This window comes from Populus alba, chromosome 9 (assembly GCF_005239225.2).
Source record: "Populus alba chromosome 9, ASM523922v2, whole genome shotgun sequence".
Classification (NCBI taxonomy): domain Eukaryota; kingdom Viridiplantae; phylum Streptophyta; class Magnoliopsida; order Malpighiales; family Salicaceae; genus Populus; species Populus alba.
This window is the reverse complement of record NC_133292.1, coordinates 10021634-10039747: the sequence shown is the minus strand read 5'-3', so window position 1 is coordinate 10039747 and position 18114 is coordinate 10021634. Positions and strand designations below refer to the sequence as shown.

Sequence of the window (18114 nt, the reverse complement as noted above, 5' to 3'; positions counted from 1 at the left end):
TTTTTTTAATTCATTTTAGAAAAAGCATTAATTACCATGCTGCAGCAGTTCAGAGATAATCATCCATGCAAATTACCTGTTACTATTTTTGCCCCGAACTGTGTATCTAATTGTTTTTCCAACAAGTTAAAATAGTTTGGATTATACACAGCCCTAGTTTATAAACAAGAAACCAGAGTGAGAAACATGTACATAATTACATAAAACTAAAAACAACCAAACACATCCTCGACAGGGTGGCCAATCCGCAAACCATATAAACATGAAAGATTTTCAAACCAGTTTCCCTCTGCCATTAACTCACAAATAAAACAGCTTGTGATGCAGATATCTTTGCCTCCGTGTTTGCTTGAAACCTAACCAAGGTTAAAAAGGGACCTCCAGCTCCTCTGCTATCATTATACATCATCATCTGTATTTTATTTACTTTTATCACCTTCGGCGTCTCTTCGTTTCCACCTGCATGAACACCATGGAAAAAATCATCAATGATAAATTCAATTCATTCTTCCTGTATTCGTGGTTATCTGCCATTTGCATGCCCCTTTGACCCGGATCCTTTTCTCTGTTAGAATTACAGAACCCCCATTATCACAAGACAACAGCAAGCCACCGGAAATTAGCATAAGAAGTTCTTCTCGCTCTAAATTAATACCAACACTAAAGTAATCAGGAAAACTAAAATGACTTTTGAATTGTTTGCCTTAATGTCACATGCTTACCCACTTGCCACACATTCAACACTACGGTAAATGGGAATACCTTTGCATCTGATTGTCTGGTATTATGCGGATTCTGCAACTTCTTCTGGCTTTCAGATGAACAGTTCTCACAGAAGAAGTGATCAAGTCTTTTAGCTTCCTCTGCAGACATTTCTATACAAGCAGGATGAAACCTGAATCAAAAAGTAGTATGCTGAATGATGCATTGTTTTCCCAATGTATTTGCATAAATTGGACATGTCAGAAGCAAAACAGCTCTCTGGTAAAAACATCCCATGAATATGCACAGACAATCACATAGGAAAAGGCATTTAAACCATAAGTCTCTATACCCTTGTTGCCAACTCCTTCTGAACTAGGAGCATGTACCTAGCCTCGGACCTCAATATAAGAAATTTCTTTGAAGTGAAGGTTAGAAACAAATCTCGTGATCAAGGCATGCCTCTAAAATCACATGCCAGAGGAAATTTGGAAAAGAAAAGGGAAGAAAAACATGCAAGCAAAAGACACGGTGCAGGGTTTTTTTTTTTTTTTTTTCCATGACGACCTTTTCCTGTACTTTTTAATAGCACAGACACTCCCGTTTTCAGTTAAAACTACAGGACCATTTATCTGTCCTTCACGTAAACAATTGCTCTTACACAGAAAGCACAAATGCATGTGTGATATCTTTTGGAGAAAGGCAGAGTGGCTATAGTCACTTAAAAAGAAAAATCTAAGATCCTTTAGTTACCAGAAGACGAAACAACTTCAAAATAACTGTAGAAAACATTACTGTAGTCCATCTATCACTCCAATCCCAGAGACAATTTGCACAGAAAATCTAATGCCTCTTCCCTTCGGTTTGAAAATAAATATGAAAAAACAACTGACAACTGGAAACATGGTGTTATAAATGTAAACATATTCTTTCCCGCAAAAAGAAGAATAAAATTAAACTCCCCTGGTCCCCTTAACAATTGGGAGAGCACGTTGCGCGAGCTCCTAACTAGAACTTACAAGCACCCACGCAATCATGGCATTGAATAATCTCACCTAGCAAATTCCAAACAGCATCACAGAACAAAAACCCATCCACGAAACCTGAACTAGAACCCAGAAAAGGGCTTCAAACAAACTAAATCATCTCAAAGGCACACAACTTACCAATCACTACAGATTTCACATTGAACCATCAGGTCATCAGGATTGTACGGCATCTCACATTTACAATACCTGCCACATGAAAACCAATTCATAATCCTCATAAAACAAAACCCATCTTGCTATTTTAATCCTAAATGAAAATGTTCAATTCAAATCCATCAAGCCACAATTAAGCTCAAAAACTCGAATAATAGCATAAAAATCAAGCTAAAAATGAAAAAACACCGAATGAAACTGTCAAACTCACATTTAATCAAAACAAAAAATCAGCTTTTAATTATAATCACAGGGTCTATAACAAAAAAGAAAAGAAATTTTGAGGCTTACACAGCAACTCTATCAGGAATAAAAGCACCAGTAGACGAATTATACTCGAAACGACAAAAGAAATCATCATTTCCAACAGCATCAAGCTTGGTATAACTCTTGAAACTATGAACCGTACACTTCCCTTCAATCGTGTCTGCACTCTGGATATCATAATGATCGGAGAGAAAAACCTCCTTTGAGCCGTGAAACTGCCGGCGGCCACCAATTGATTCCTCCGGGCGGTAATACCACCGTACATGTACCCTCGCGTTGGCTCCTCTACCGTCGGATTCAATCCGCTCAATCTTCGCCACGTACGAGGGCGTCGACGGATCCGATGGTCGCAACAACACGCAATCTCCGGCTACAGAAAGGAAAGAAAGAATAAATTTCATATTTTAGAGATGATATTAATCAATTGAAAATATTACAAAAGGGGGGCGAAGTTTTTATTACGTTTAACGATTTTGTTAATGGGTTTAACAGTGTAAGAGTCAAGAGTGCGTCTTGGTGCTTTAGCTTTGGCCATGGAAGTGCTGTGTAAACAAGGTCATGCACAAAGACAAGAAAGAGATTGTGGAGGAGAGAGAAGATATTAAACACAAAGGTTGTCCCCTTATTGTTTTAATAATTTTATTTTTATGTAATTTTCTAGCTTGTTCAGCTAGTAAGATTCTACCTGTTTTTTTAATTTAAAAATATCAGATTAATATTTTTATTTTTTATAATTTTAATATATTAATAAAAAATTATTTTAAAAGTATTTTTAATTTAAATACACTTTCCATTATTAGATACATTTCATGCCGGGAACAGAAAAAATTTACATTGCAGTAATTACTTTCTATGATCCATTTTTTTTAAAAAAATAAATATAAATAGAAGAGATAATAAAATTCATGACATAAAAAATAATAAAAATATATTCACTTAAAATTACTCTTTTCTACATTTAATTATTCCTTATATGCCATAAAATTTATTGCCAAAGACATCCTATTCCCATCTTTGTTATGGCTATTTTTAAACCATTTCATAACTATTATATACTATAAATGATATAGTTCTTAGCCGTGTTAAATCTAAAAAAATCATAATTTATAACTATTTTATTATTTTTTGTAAATTATAGTATAAAATAAAATAAAAGGTAAAATGTGATTGAACCGGATTTATGGTTCAACCAGTGTGAAACCTAGTCTGTTCCAAAGGGTTTTCTACTGACTTTTTAGAAAAAAAACTCTGACCAAACCAGTTGAGTGCCTGGTTCTGGTTCCACCAATTTCTTGAACAGGTTCGGTTAACAGGTTATAAGGTCCTAATGCTGTTTAGTTGACAATCTAGCACGGGAATCGTGGAGTAAACCTGTTAATTACTGGACTTTTGAACATAGCATAGCAAACATAAGTTAATTAATTAACATGTATCATATTCCATACTGAACATTATAATATAAAAATGTTCAGCATGGAATATGATCCACACGTACCATATTGGTGCGTGGAAAAAATGCTCATAATTAAATCATTAAAAGCGGGAAATTTTATACGCTTAGAAAGTAAGTACGACTACTGATCCTCTAGATCTATTTAAAAAAAAAAAATAGATGATAAAAGTATTTTCACTCAATTACAAAAAGAATTCTCTTTTTTTTTAATCCATCTTTATTTCGAGGATAAGATGAAACTTGTTCGCTCAAAAAGAAAACAGGGCAAGGGCAAGGGCAAGGGATGTCTTGGGGGGGAAGGGAGGGTAAGGGCACACGTAAATAGATTTTTCGTGAATTTTTTTGTGGGCCAGGAGGGAGCGCATGGGGCTTGATTTTTGGAGTTCACGCCATGGAAGCGTGGAGGTGTTTTTCATGTTAATGTGTTGGCTGGGAAGTGGCAAGAGGCAATCTGAAAGGCATGTGTTGTGATGGTTGTCTCTGTTATTGCCGTCTCAGTACTCAGCTGTTGCTATTTCTCTGTTCATTTCCCACGTCAAGTCCAGATCGGTGTCTTTGGCTTTGCCACGTCATCGCTCTGAAAGTATATGTCCCTTCGTTTAACGACATCTGCACCTTGAGGTTTGAAATTGTGGAAACCAATCATATGGTTTGTTCGTTTGTTTTTCTTCAATCTTAGCTTCTTCTTGTGTTTTGTTTAAATATTGATTGTGAAGATCTTGTTGAATAAACAATAATACCGATGACGTGGTGGACAAACTTCAAAAAAATAAAAAAAAAAATAACTGATTTTTACTTGTTGATCGACTTGGAATTGAGTTATATTTTTAAAACAAGTTTCTTGTTGATTTTGAATTTGTTTTATCAAATTAGAAGCAGGTAAAAATTCAAGAAGATAAAAATAATATTTTTATATATAGAAAGAAGATGTGTGTTTTTTGTTTCGTTGGTAATGTTCTTTGTCTAATATTATTCGAATGAATCATTATCTTGTTTCTCTTAAAACCTAACAAAATATAGCTTGAAACATGTTTACAAAAATATTTGGATAAATATTGATGGAAAGTACCATTCATGAATAAGTTCGTGCATGTTACTATTCATGATTAGTAAACATAGGTGAGTCAAAAATAGCTCGGCCAAACCAAATCTCAAGCTTGTTTGGGCCTCAACCTAATTAAGCTTCATGGAGCTTGGTTGAGCCTCACTAAGGGAAGATCGAGAAAATGAGGAAAGAGAGGGAGAGAGAATAAAAGATAGCTCGTTTGAAACCTGATGACATAATAGAGATTAATGGAGACTTTTTTGTAAGAATTTTATGGAGACCTTTTATGTTTAAAGACATGTAGATGAATTATACACGCATATGTGAGAGAAGATGGGGGTACAATTTCTAACATTTATCTTATATGGAGTAGTACTTCATGAAGATGATTTTTTATTTGTTCATAATGTGTCTTTTTTTTTATAAATTCTTGAAGGTACCATATGAAGATCAATTTTTCTATTTATTTTATGAGTGCATGATATTTTTTTATGTTGTATCCATGATCACGGTGAAGAGAACATAACTTGTTTGGATTCCTTGTGTTTGAACCACTTTTCATCGAAAATGGGCATTGCAATAAGTTTTTCCCCCTATGGTAGAAAACATATCGATATGTGTCATTATAAGAGGCGTTGTCACAAGCTCAAGGAATATTAGATGATCATGAATGTTCCTCCCGGTGCTTCTTTGGGATGCTCTCGTTGAAGAACGATGGCGTAGTGAAGATTTTTCATGTGTATGGAAGTGTGGTTGACCTTTTATGGTCATGCTAGTTTCTTCCACTCTAGCTTGATTTTCCATCACATGTTTAAGGATAAAGAGACTTTTATCAGGGCATGTGTATAACTTTTTTCATGACAAATAATTGTATACCTTATTGATTAGGACTTCTGCCATGATAGGTTCAAGTAAATCCTCCGTACTTAGCATTTTTTTTATTAAATCTCTGGAGATATACTCTTGTATTTTCATCATCTTGTTGTGTGATAACAAAGAGTTTTGTAGAACTCATTTTAATATGAATACTTGTACTAAAAAAATCATGCATATTCAATATCAAGTGTAGGTGAGAAAGGCAATTTTTTTTCAAACTATGGGAGAGGCTTAAATCAATGGCCCATTATTTAATGAATCTTTATGTTTTTTCAATACTTTATTATAGGTGATTTTTTATAGTGTCAAAAGAAAAAATATTGTTGGGAAAATCATTAGTTTTCTTATATGGAACTGGATAGGTGGTATGGACAAGAAAATACAAGATTTTATAATTGATTTTAATAAGTTTGGTTAATTTAACAATATAATTAAAAAAAAATACGTAAACAATAAGTAAAGTGGAAAAAAATCAACAATGATTCAATGCAAAAAATGAACAATTGCCAATATTATATAGATATATCTTTACAATATTCTTAAAATATCTCCATAATCTTACTTGTTAAAAAAGCAAAAATTATATAAGAATGGGACAATTACATAGAAAGAAAAATGAAAAAAAAAATTGAATCTCAATTCCCAACAAATAAGATGTTGAATGATGAATTTAAAAACAACAAAAATAACCCGAATATATCCAAGCTAGCATGTCAAATCTATAATTTAGTTGTGATACAAAGATAAACTCATGGAAAAAAAATTTAAAAAGAAAGCTTAATTCTCAAACCAACCTAGTATTGAAGGGTAAAATTAAAAATAAAAGTAAAAAAACAACGCAAAAAAAAAAGACTCGCGTCAACCATGGCAGAATCATCAAATTCATGATCTGGGACATGAGATTGGAATAACTTTATAAAAAAATATTTACAAAAACAAATGTCAATCTCCAACCGACCCCATGTTGAATGGTGAAATTCAAAAAAATCAATTTTAAAACAAAGCTAACCCGATCTAATCGCTTAGACTCATTACATGGGTCATGAGGCTAATTGCACCATAAAAGATAAACCCATTAAAAATAATGAAGTCGAATTCCTAACCAACCAAAATAATGAGGGGTAAAGTTGAAAAAAAAAAATCAACTAAAAAATGATATAAATCTTTTTTTTTTGAAAGAATGATGATGAAACTTGACAAGAAAAAAAATCAAATGGTGAGGGATAAAATTGAAATAAAAAATCTCAATCAAGAAAATGATAATAAAATATTAAATAGCAACAAAGAGAATGAGGATCAAACTTAAAATAAAAATCAAATGTTAAGATATGAAATTAAAAAGAAATCAATAAAAGATTCAAAACCAAATCTACTGTAATCAAAATAATAAAGACTAAATTTGATTCAATCAACAAGTGACTAAACTTCTTTAAATTCTTGTAGTCTCACAATGTTTTTTGATGAGAGGAGAGAGAAAAAAAAGGAAAAAGAAAAATACTATGACGACAACACGCACTATACTACCATGAAGAGAATGACAAGATGCATCCAACACTATCTTGAAAAGCAGTGTTTAAAGACTTGAAAGTGCCACACGTGTTGTCCATTTGCTGATGCGTTGCCTTAACCATTTTTTTAAAAAATATATTTTACATTTTTTAGGAGACCCAATTACCACATAGACAACACGGGAGCTACAAAAAAAATCAAGAGTAAAATGACAAAAATGTCTCTAAATGCAAAGTATGGAAAATTTAATTTCAATCTTATTTAAATTATTTTACTACAAAGAACAATAATAATAAAAATAAAAAAATGCTTAACCTAAGGTTTTTTTTTATATAAGGGTAATTTAATAATTTGTTTGTATAATAAAAAAATTTAAAAAGATCAAGATACCCCCATTTAATCTGGTGACGACAAATACATCTAATAGAAAGATAAACTATTCTTGACGTACAACTAGATAGTTTTTCTTGTCTATTGGAAAAGTAGTAATTTTGTGCGAATCAATTGTAAATTAAGAATGCGTACACAATAAAATAAAACACTGATTTTTTTTAGAGTTTATTTTAATAATGATTTCAATTAGTATAATTAATACAGGATAGAGCAAAGCTTCTCGTCCTTTAATTGAAAAATGTATGACAATAAAATAGGAATGAAGGGAGACAAAATTGACGAGAGACAGAATTCAAGGGAGGTCTTTGCTTTTCATGGATGTAAATTAAGTTTATTTTCCTGGTTTAGTTACAAGCAGGTTATTTTAATCAAGATTAAATACATGTTTAGAGTATTGTTGCGGTTATATTTTAAAGTGTTTTTCATATCGAAATGCATCAAAATAATATTTTTTTTTTAAATTATTTTTTAGATCAGCACATCAAAATAATTCAAAACATATAAAAAATTAATTTTTAACAAAAACAAAAATATTTTTTTAAAAAAATACAGATTTAACTTGTATTTTCATACAAGCTCTAAAAAAATCAAATAAAACTTTATTTCACGTAGTCTATAATATGATTAAGTAAATAACACAGCGGTTTAATCATAGAAAAAAAAAGCTGGGTTATTAGCAACAAAGAGTCCGTTTGTTTTTATATTAAAAATAATTTTGAAAAATTTTAAATTTTTTTATTTAAAATTAATTTTTTTATATTTTTTCATATTATTACGATATGTTAATATTAAAAATAGTTTTTAAAAATAAAAAATATTATTTTAATACATTTCTAATAAAAAAATTATTTTAAAAAATAACCATCAAATACTCTTACAAACTCCCGAAATACAAAGAAATTCAAAGACTCTTAAAAACTCCCGAAATACAAAGAAATCAATGTTACTAAGAAGTTGAAAGAGAATTTGTTTGGTTTAGAACGGGCGGGCACAGAGAATATTGGCCAGCAGATGCCGTGCCAGACGATGGAGGAGAAAGGAACGATGGTAGTTATCACGTATCTCGTGCTGCTCGTGAGTCAGGGCAGCGTATCAGCTGGGCTTTAATGTGCTGACCCATGATAAGACGATCTTGTTTCTTTGACCGTCCGATGAGGCAAAAAAGCGGACCGTTTATTATTGGAAAAATTATTAAAATCTCATCTTTTTTTTTTATATATAGGATCGTAACATTATTAATATTAACCTTTTTATATTTATTGTTTCAAAATTCAATTGGCTGCTGCTTTAGATCTAGAACCTTTGAAATCAAATCAAGCATGTATAAAAAAAAAATATATAATAATAAAAAATAAAAAATCAAGCATGTATATGCTCTCTGGTTATGCTTGCAAATTTGGCAACATTTATCTTCACCTGCTCTTCGTACCATTATATTTAATTTTTGATTTTCTAGAGTTTTTTTGTTTTGAAAATATGATAGATATTATTTTTTAAAAATATTTTTAAAATCTAGAGGAATTTGGATGATTTTTAGAGTTTTTTTTTTTTAAAAAAAAATTCTCTATAAAACCCTAACAAAAATGACACTCAAAAAAATCATAATTTTTAAGATGAGAACTTTGAGGATTTTTAATTCTAAGAATATTTATTCTTGTCAAATTCTAGGAAACATTTCACGATTTAACCCTTACAAATTGAAGGAGGGTTATCCTCCCAAGCCACGCTTTGATGCACCAAGAAAAAAAATTTATCTGTAATCAAATTTCTTGATTTTTTTTGCTTTAAATTTTATGTTGTTTTAATATGTGTGTATTAGAAATGATTTTAAAAAATAAAAAATATATTTTTAAAAATACTGTGCAAAACACTATTTATTTGAAAAGTAACACTGCCACGTTTGAAGACTTTACAGAGTTTTGTCGCAAATATTAGACTGTCCGCAAGTATTGTGGAGAACCAATCTTTTCACATGAACCCTTGCCAGATGAGTACTTTTTTCTTCTTCATTTTTGTGTGTGTAATAAAGTAGGTTAGGAGTAGCCAGGACCGGTCTAGCCGTGCTGGCTCATCCGTCAGAGGGTGAATAGCCGTGCCAGCGTTGGCTCTCTTCAATGCCCTTAAAGTGAAAAGTAGGAGGGGGGCCCCCAAGATTCCGGAATCAGAAAGAGACTACTAGGGCAGTACATGTTTTATTCATGAATCACGAGCGACGGGTTTTGCCCTCACCTAATTGCTAGGTACGTTTGATGTCCTCCTAGGGTCACCTAACACTAGAAAGGATACCCTGTAATTGCTTTAGAGGACGGTAAAAGGAGATTATTCAAATTAACTGAATCTAATGGCTTTCTAAAAACTTTTGGATAATTTTTTTGTTACTTTTTTTAAAAACTCGGTCTTGGTTTCTGATTTTTTTATTTAAACCGAACAATCTGATTTAATACCCAGTTCTAGGTACTCTACTTCAAAGGTCGTTTTTGATGATGATGGTGGGAGGGGGGCTAGAATAGTAGATGTCCGGCATCGTGAGAGAAGCCATTAAAGCATGGAGAAGCATCTTTCTCTGTCGACGAGGGTATGGCTTAGAATCAACCACCTGTCAACACTCGTTTTACCAGAGAGATTTTTTATGCATCGTCCGTGAGATGAGATGTAAAAAAAGATTAACAGCCTTTTTTCTTTTTTTCCAGCGGTGTTGCCGTGTTTTTTCTTAATTTTTTTATTTTTAAATTAACTTTTTAATAGTTTTAAGAGCGTGTTTGGCAGTGTGGTAGCGGTTGATTTTCAAATAGCTTTTCGTGCCGAAATACATGACAATGATGTTTTTTTATTTTTTAAAAATTATTTTTGACATCAGCACATCAAAACGATCAAAAAAGTACAAACCAAACTCAATTTTAGCAAAAAAAAAAAATTAAATTTGGATAAAACACCGTTTAGAACGCAATGCCAAACTGTGTCTAAATCATTTATAATTTTATAGAGTTATTCTTTTAATATATTTTTAAATAAAAAATAATTTTTAATAACACAGCCACAATACAGAACGAAACCAAGAAGTTAGAAGAGAATAATAAAAAAAATCAACACCATTCGTTTTGCGGGGCCCACACGTGGGCTCCATAAAGTCAAATGATGGTTATGATTTTATTTCTTTGAACGAAATGAAATGACGGTGATGATTTGTCTCCATCTGTAGCATTTAATTCGTGTCGTGCTATCATTATCAATCTATACTAACAAACATGGATGCTGATGGGATGCGGAAGTATGTATGTATGTATGTGAGATCAACAAGAAATACTGCAAATATATATGTGATGCTGAAACAGTTCTTGGTCTTAACGATAAGTATTTGCTGAGCTCAAAAGCATCAATTCCCACGAGGAGAGAAGCACAGGTCTTCTCTCAAGTCCTAATCTTGTTTAAAATGGGCAAAAAAATATGGGGTCTTGAGGAGAGTTTTACCATTTTCTAGGTGGTTGACCAACAGCCCAGGTGGCACCTTGCAGGCCGGAGAGTAGCCGAGTAGCTGCATCCGGTGCGGTTTCCTTTAGCACAAACGGTACAATATCTATGGCCGCTGACCCATACTCGGCCCTTTTCCATACTACCCATGTCCGAGGCCCAGGAATCATCTCCTTTCGGTGCATTAAAATAGGCCTACAAGCCCAGTTATCGTTACCAACGTTAGCCGAAGTCATTGTAAGAGACACAAGCTTCGCATAATTCCTTTCGATATTATTATCACTCTGTACCTTGCCAGTGGTCATTATCCAAAACAGTCCAAGCTAGATTCCAGATCTTGTCACCCAGGTTACCCATCAACTATGCATGAAAGTGCATTCGTGTAGAAATCAAGCCAAGAGAAACCCGAAGGAAAAATAAAATAAATAAGAGAAGCACCCAAACAAAATTTAAGGTCTCGAATTTTGTTGCATGTCTGCTTCCCGGTAATTAATCTTCCTTATAATACTCCAGGAACGAGCAGCAAACTCACATATTTCTACAACACATGGTAGAGATTACAAGTTCACCACAAAATTCAGGCTACTACAAAAATTTATAGCAATCGCATTCATATCAATTGCCTTGGAAACTCTTCCACGAAAGAATCCACCATTAAACGCTACAATAACAGGAAATTATGATTGGAACCATCTTTTAAGTTGTTTATTAGCCTGTTTTTCACCTTCAGGTTTGTCGGCAGTCTGCTTGGAGAATTTGGATTTGTATTGTTCGATCAGCATGTCAAGTTTATCAGCCACGTCCTGTCCTACGGGGTCTTTATTCTTTTTGGGCCTTTTTCTTTTCTCTGAACTCTTACCGCCCTTGTTTTCTTCTGTTTGGCTAGGTCGTTTCCTCTTTGCTAGCCACAAATCTGCTTCCTTGAAAGGTTTGACTATTTTTTCGCTATTAACTGAATTTCCACCATCGGACTTTCTGCCTTCATCATTTTGCTTGTGTTGGGAGCCTTTAGCCTTCTGTTTCCAGCTTTCTCTCTTGTCTTTTGCAGAAGTTTGTATGTCTTCAGCTCCTGGATTGCTCTTCTGCTTTTTGGCACTCTGTTCTTTCAAGGACGTCCTATAGGAATCCTTATTCTTCACTTCATCCATTCTATTTGATTCTGGGTCCTTCACTGCTCTATTCTCAACTCTGGATTTCCTTTTTCTGGACATCTCCTTCTGGCTTGGAATGGCATTTGGAGTCTGTGACTCGTCATTTTCCTGTGTATCTTGGAAATCTTTATGGGTTTCCTGCTGCTGCACATGAAGCTTAGCTTTTCGTAGTTTCAAAGTTTGAACATTATCTAGAGCAAACGAGACTATTGGGCGATGTTCAGGACCAAAAGTTTCTGCAAGGAGGCAAACGTTGCATTTTTGTTAGGAATTGATTTTCTGGAAATATATTCAGAGGAGATACCAATACAAGTCAATGAAATGTGTTACCAGGATTGTTATTAAGAACCCTCAAGGCCACCAGTGCATGCTGATGCTCCGTAAACTCAACAAAAGCAACCCCACGTGAATGGTCCTTTGTGACAACTTTTCCCTTTTTCACATTCTTTAAAAACTTCATCTGCACCAGCAATATGAAAACAAAGAAGTTATCTCAGGATACAAGCTAAATTTTACATAGAGAAACGGAACAAAGACAAAAGAATCCAGGTAGCTAACCTGTCGAATCACTGGCTTTTGCTTTGTGGCACGTGAGGTAACAGCATCAATGAAAAGCTTCTTCAGTTGTTTTTCAGTCATTGACTTTGGTAAATTGTATACAACAAGCCTGGTTCTTGAGACATGAAAATTTGGAGATTTCAGCTTGGTCATCTTCTCTTCCTGCAACCTGCAAAGTTCATAGAGCATTATGACATGTGGGTAAGATGCTTTTACAAGAGTAGCACAAAAATAAACAGAAATGCTGAGAAACAACATCATAATGTATCTGAAAGATACACCCTCTTTTTGGGGACAGGAACCAAAATTCAAAGATGCTATCCATGTATAAATCCTCATGTCCTGGGATGCTGCGTGAATTGAGAGAGAACCATCTATACCAATATAGTGAGGAACATATGCTGGCCAGCCTTTTAAATATAAACTACTAGATGACATGCATGCACCTTACATTGGCCCAAGTCAAGGAATAGTTGCTTCCATTTTCATTTCCAAACACAAATAAAAGGGGAAAATAAAAAACAACAGGGAAAGGAACTTACCTGTTCCTCTTAGCCATATCACTAATCGAGACACCTTCAGCAGCTGAAGTCCCCTCTAGAATAAGGCCTTCCTGTTAAGCATTTGGGACCGGTTAAAAAAAAAGGCTAGCTTCAGGGCCCGTGGGATTAGTCGAGATGCACGTAAGCTGGCCCGGACACCCACGTTAATTAAAAAAAACAAAAACATGAGTAAGGCGTTAACAAAGTTTGGAGGGGATGATAGATGAACCTTTGCCAAGTAAAGATTGCGATGGTCCCGGTCCTCAATTTTGGTCTTCTCTTTTTCCTTATCATGCGCTGATTTCTTATCCAAAGCCTTCAAGACTGTCAGTTGCCTACCTTTCAAAAAAATTCCCAGACCAGATGCAACATTAGCAGCTGAAACTGCAGCAGTAGCCCCATCTGCTGTTTTAAACTTGAGAAAACCAGTCCCTCTAGGTCGCCTGCCACGAACAAAAGTAGGTTATACAAAATTGAGGTAAGGAATCAGGAAATGTAGAAGCATATCACACTATATATGAGTCCCTACTTGGTGACTTGATGAAGGACAGGAACAAAGGACAGCACTTCCCCGAATGCCGAGAACCGTTGTTTCACTTCTCCACTTTCAACATCAAAAGGAAGATTGCTAATAAAAACAGTTCTCTGCAAATCATCTTCTCCATCTATGTGCTTAGAATTAGATGGTTTGTTTTTGCCACTGGATAGAGGACTCCCTGATAAATTTTCAGACTTGCCAGGCAACTTACTTGGCACATCAACAGTTTCCAACTCCTCAATACCCTTGGGCAACACATCATCATCCATATCAGTAGAAGCAGAATCTTTAGAAGATGATGTGATCAAATTCCTGAGCACTTTTCTTGCAATGTCTGCTTCCTGTTCAAAATCAACTTCAGTTGGCATGTCTTCTTTTTCAGATAAATCTGAGTCAGGTGAAGTAACAACAGCCCCATCATGCTGTTGTCTTTTTCCAATAACACCTGTATCATTGTCGTCGTCGTTGTCATCATAATCTGAATCCTCACAGCTACTGTCTTTTTCATTCTGATGTCCTGTAGAAGCACTACAAAGCTTAACTAAAACTTACAGACTTAATGTCAAAAGATGTCCAGGCCCTGTAAGAAAATGCAACACAGTTAAACAGTCACTTACCATCTTCTGAAGCAGCAGACACATTAGCACCACTGCTATAAATCTTTTTTGGAACAGCCCAGTCAACAGCTATGGGTCTTTTGCCAAACTTTTGCCCATTGAACTTCTGAATGGCCTGAAGAAGGAAAAAGGCAAAAATTCAAAATGCTATGGAATCCCTGTAAGAAAAGGCATGGTTCATGAGGAATACATTTTCTGCATCCTGCTTGCACGTGAACTTAACAAAAGCAAAACCCCTGGATAACCTGCATAAATGCAAAATTGGCATGAAAATACTAGGAGACAAAAAGTCATTGACTAACAGGGATTATGGATAATGTATCTGCATACCCTGTTTCAGAATTATGTGGAACAAACACATCCCAAACACATCCCGCTGATTCAAACACGCCTTTTATCTCATTTGGTTTGGCCTGCATTGATGTTTGGTAAACTAGTTTAGAAATCAACCTCCTCCAGAAATATTGGTGAATGATAACAAATGAGCATAGAATAACCTTGAAAGGAAGATTTCTGATAATAAGTTTCCATTTCTGTGTCTTGCAACCCTGGCCCACAAACACAATTGAAAGGTAATTAGAAAACTTTAACTATTATTTTCCTACGCTCAAAGAATTTACAACTGTTTTGACTCATCTGAGCCAGAATTAATAGAACTACACTAAGCACAGACCACAAGGGATAGCAACTGGCAAAAACATATATTTATTGACAGAAAGACAAAATTCTTGAAACAGACACAATAGTAGAAATATTAGCAGAGTAAATAAAAGCCATCATTTCCATGTAGCAAGCAATTTGAAATTACCTCCCCCCCTAGCTGCCGCGCCCAAACAATTCCACCTTTAATTTCTTTTTGGTGTAGCATTGCCACAGAAGAACGTGCTTCTTTGACACTTGTGAAAAGTACAGCTGAAGCACCTGATCTGCATCCATCTTGTTCAAGGCCTAGAAATTTTACACAAAACAACCTTTTTTTATCATTGAACAGAGCAAAATAAAATCCCTTAGATTTCTGTATACATATGTTTACAGTTTCCAAACTGGAAATAATCAAGTTGATGTCTGTATTTGAGTAAGATAAAAACTCTAACTCCATAAGCTACAGGCAAATGAACAAGCAAGATTGAATAAAGGATTAGACCATCGGAATAGACTACCACAACAAGTGTCAAAAGCATTAAACAGCTTGCAAGAACTAACAGATTCCCACTTTGCTGACATTGTAAATCATTCTTACTGTGATAATATCATAACAGGTAATATAAATGTTACCACACTGCAGGAGAATATACAAACAAATAAAGGCAAGTTTTTTGTTAATTGTATTTCAAAATTATCATCAGAAGGCATCCCGTGTACAGGAAAACTTGTATCGTGATATGATTACAGGTCATGTGCCGTACCCAAAACAAATCAGCTAAAAAAAAAATTCTGAAGATAAATTCAATTAGCAAAGGCTTCTGCATCCCACATCAAGTGGAAGCTGGAACACATAGATTGGTGCTTGGTAGTAGAGTTACCACATATAAATGACTTGCACAAACAAGGAATTCAAATGAATATGTTAACATCTTACATTATCTCATCATGTTAAATTGTGGAAACTTCCCTGTCATCCATTTCCATGACACACACCCCAAAAGACCAGTTATTCACAAAGAACACCCTTACCATGTTTTTTCAGCTCTTCCTTGGGAAGGGGATAAGTTACAGAACACACAGTGCCAGTCTCTTTGGCTCGCTGATGAACATCTTCTGCCATAGCATCATTAAGAAGGCCACCAAATATCACAGTTCTAGCAACCCTTCATAGGTCAAAAGAAAAAAAATAACCATGTATAGTTTTCTGAAGAATAGAAAAAATACTGCTATGCAATCATCAAATAATTCCTTATACATGAATTCATGTATTAGTTATAATGGTAGTTTAGGCGACCAAGATTTATTTATTATTAAGGCTAGGGTTTCTTTTATTCAGGGTTCTGTTTAGCATCTAAGGGCTGCTAATCCACCAATAACAAACGTTATTGATATTTTGAGAATTTTATAGCTCTCTTTCTTTTCTGGTTGTTCAGTCCAGACAATCAGCCTTTTGGCTTTGTTTGCTACCTTTTGCCTTTTCTTCCTACATCAGGGTTGTAAGTTCAAAGCTGTAATTACTTTAACTTCAAAGCTATAACTCAAGAACCAGACACTTCATAATCTATTTCAACATTTCGAAGTCAGCAATGAATCTTGTCTCGCCATTCAACTTAATACAGGGATATAGTTTTTTATTAATCCAATCCTACAAAGGGCTATTATGGTAGGGAAGCAAGCACAAACAACCACAATACTAAGCTAATAATGGAGATTGGATATTGTTTGAGGGCGCCACGAAGCATGAGCCCTCTAACAGCAATGATTGATAGTGAAGCTCTGTAGTGAGTGTCAGCAGATAGTTAATAACTAAAACTTTAATGGAACACCAAACAATATGAAAAAGTCCAGTCACATTACGAGAGCTATCTGACTTAATTTTGGATGCTATTGCTTCTGCAAAATGATACTAGTCTAGGTATTTATGAAAACTTTAACAACCAATACACCCAAAGAGACAATTAGAAATAATTCAAGAGAAAATGTCCATAATATCACCAAGAAAATAAAGTACCTCTGCTTTTCAGAACAATTCTCTTTATCAGTTAGATCAGTTACAAGTTTTGCTGCTTTTCTCGGCTCTCGAGGTTTCCCTAAATTTGTTTTCAAAATATCAAACTCACACGCTGAATGTCAATCTGAAACAGGAACATTTAACTTAACATGCATGACAAAATGTACCATAATTCCCAACCTGATTCCAGCACATTCAGAACATGCTTTTCTGGCTTAGAGGCAACACTGCCCTTCTCATCCATGGTCTTCGTTGCATCATCTGAGTAAACAACAAACAGGTAATTTGTTTCTATACATTATTTTCTAACCCGATTATAATAGCAAAACAAGATAAATTTTAGTGTCTAAAACTAACAATGGATGATATTGACCTTGAACTTGACCTTGACCTTGAACTTGACCTGGACCTTGAGCTGCCTTTGCCCGACGCTGTTCTAATGACGCACGGTGCGTAGCATGTTTAACTGCAATTTTCCGGCCTCCAATAGACGAACCATTCTTAATCTCAATAGCTCGGTTCGCATCATCCTTAAGCGCACTAAAAATGAATCCAATCAATAACAGCAGCGGCGGCAGCAACAAAATTAAAGAGAAAAACAGCAAAATAGACTAATGATGAGATTTATTTCAATTAATAATCCATAAGTATAACCTACAATTGAACGAAACCAAATCCACGGTGCTCAGTCGACCCTGAGAAATAAAAATCAATTAATAATAGCAGCATTCAAGAATAATTACAAATTATAAAAACAAAAAATCAGAAATTATACAAAAAATAATAAATGAAAGTAGAAGTGCAGCAGCTCTGATTTTCATACCTTTTTGCGTAACCATAAAGCAGCGCCTGATTGGACCGACATCACTAAAAGTCTCTTCAAGCTATTAAAATAAAAAAACAATCCATCAAGCAGCAAGATTGTTATGAGTTGAAGCAAAGGATTAGGTGGTAATTTAAGTGAAGATTAGTACCTGAGAGTTGGTGAAAGAGTAAGGTAAGCTGGAGACGAAAAGAGTGCTAGAGCTGTGCTCGGAAGCGGAGCCACTTTCATTCGTGTTCTTCTTCTTTCCCATTGTGCTGTGTTTGTGTGTGTGGCGATGGAAACCGTGAGTATGGTGCAGTCGAACCTAAATC

At 34.5% G+C, this 18114-nt stretch overlaps 2 protein-coding genes across 3 annotated transcripts; both read right to left on the bottom strand.

Annotated features, from left to right (window-relative positions):
* Positions 1-85: 85 nt before the first annotated feature.
* LOC118058942 (chromatin remodeling protein SHL) lies at positions 86-2795 on the bottom strand. Its single transcript, XM_035071747.2, has 5 exons — positions 2634-2795; positions 2196-2541; positions 1869-1937; positions 763-895; positions 86-459 (listed from the first exon to the last, which is right to left on the bottom strand). The coding sequence occupies exons 1-5, from the start codon at positions 2704-2706 to the stop codon at positions 433-435; spliced, it is 648 nt and encodes a 215-aa protein (XP_034927638.1). The 5' UTR covers positions 2707-2795; the 3' UTR covers positions 86-432.
* An 8522-nt stretch (positions 2796-11317) lies between these two features.
* On the bottom strand, positions 11318-18114 carry LOC118058940 (uncharacterized). 2 transcript variants are annotated; one of them, XM_035071745.2, is made up of 18 exons: positions 17952-18114; positions 17801-17861; positions 17636-17672; positions 17351-17517; positions 17158-17238; positions 16978-17056; positions 15996-16129; positions 15130-15269; positions 14819-14869; positions 14652-14734; positions 14512-14566; positions 14322-14436; positions 13696-14221; positions 13396-13609; positions 13167-13237; positions 12625-12793; positions 12397-12526; positions 11318-12302 (listed from the first exon to the last, which is right to left on the bottom strand). In XM_035071745.2, the coding sequence occupies exons 1-18, from the start codon at positions 18051-18053 to the stop codon at positions 11593-11595; spliced, it is 2925 nt and encodes a 974-aa protein (XP_034927636.1). In that variant the 5' UTR covers positions 18054-18114; the 3' UTR covers positions 11318-11592. The 2 variants fall into 2 exon arrangements, with proteins under 2 accessions (XP_034927636.1, XP_073267540.1); XM_073411439.1 differs by having other exon boundaries at positions 17363-17517.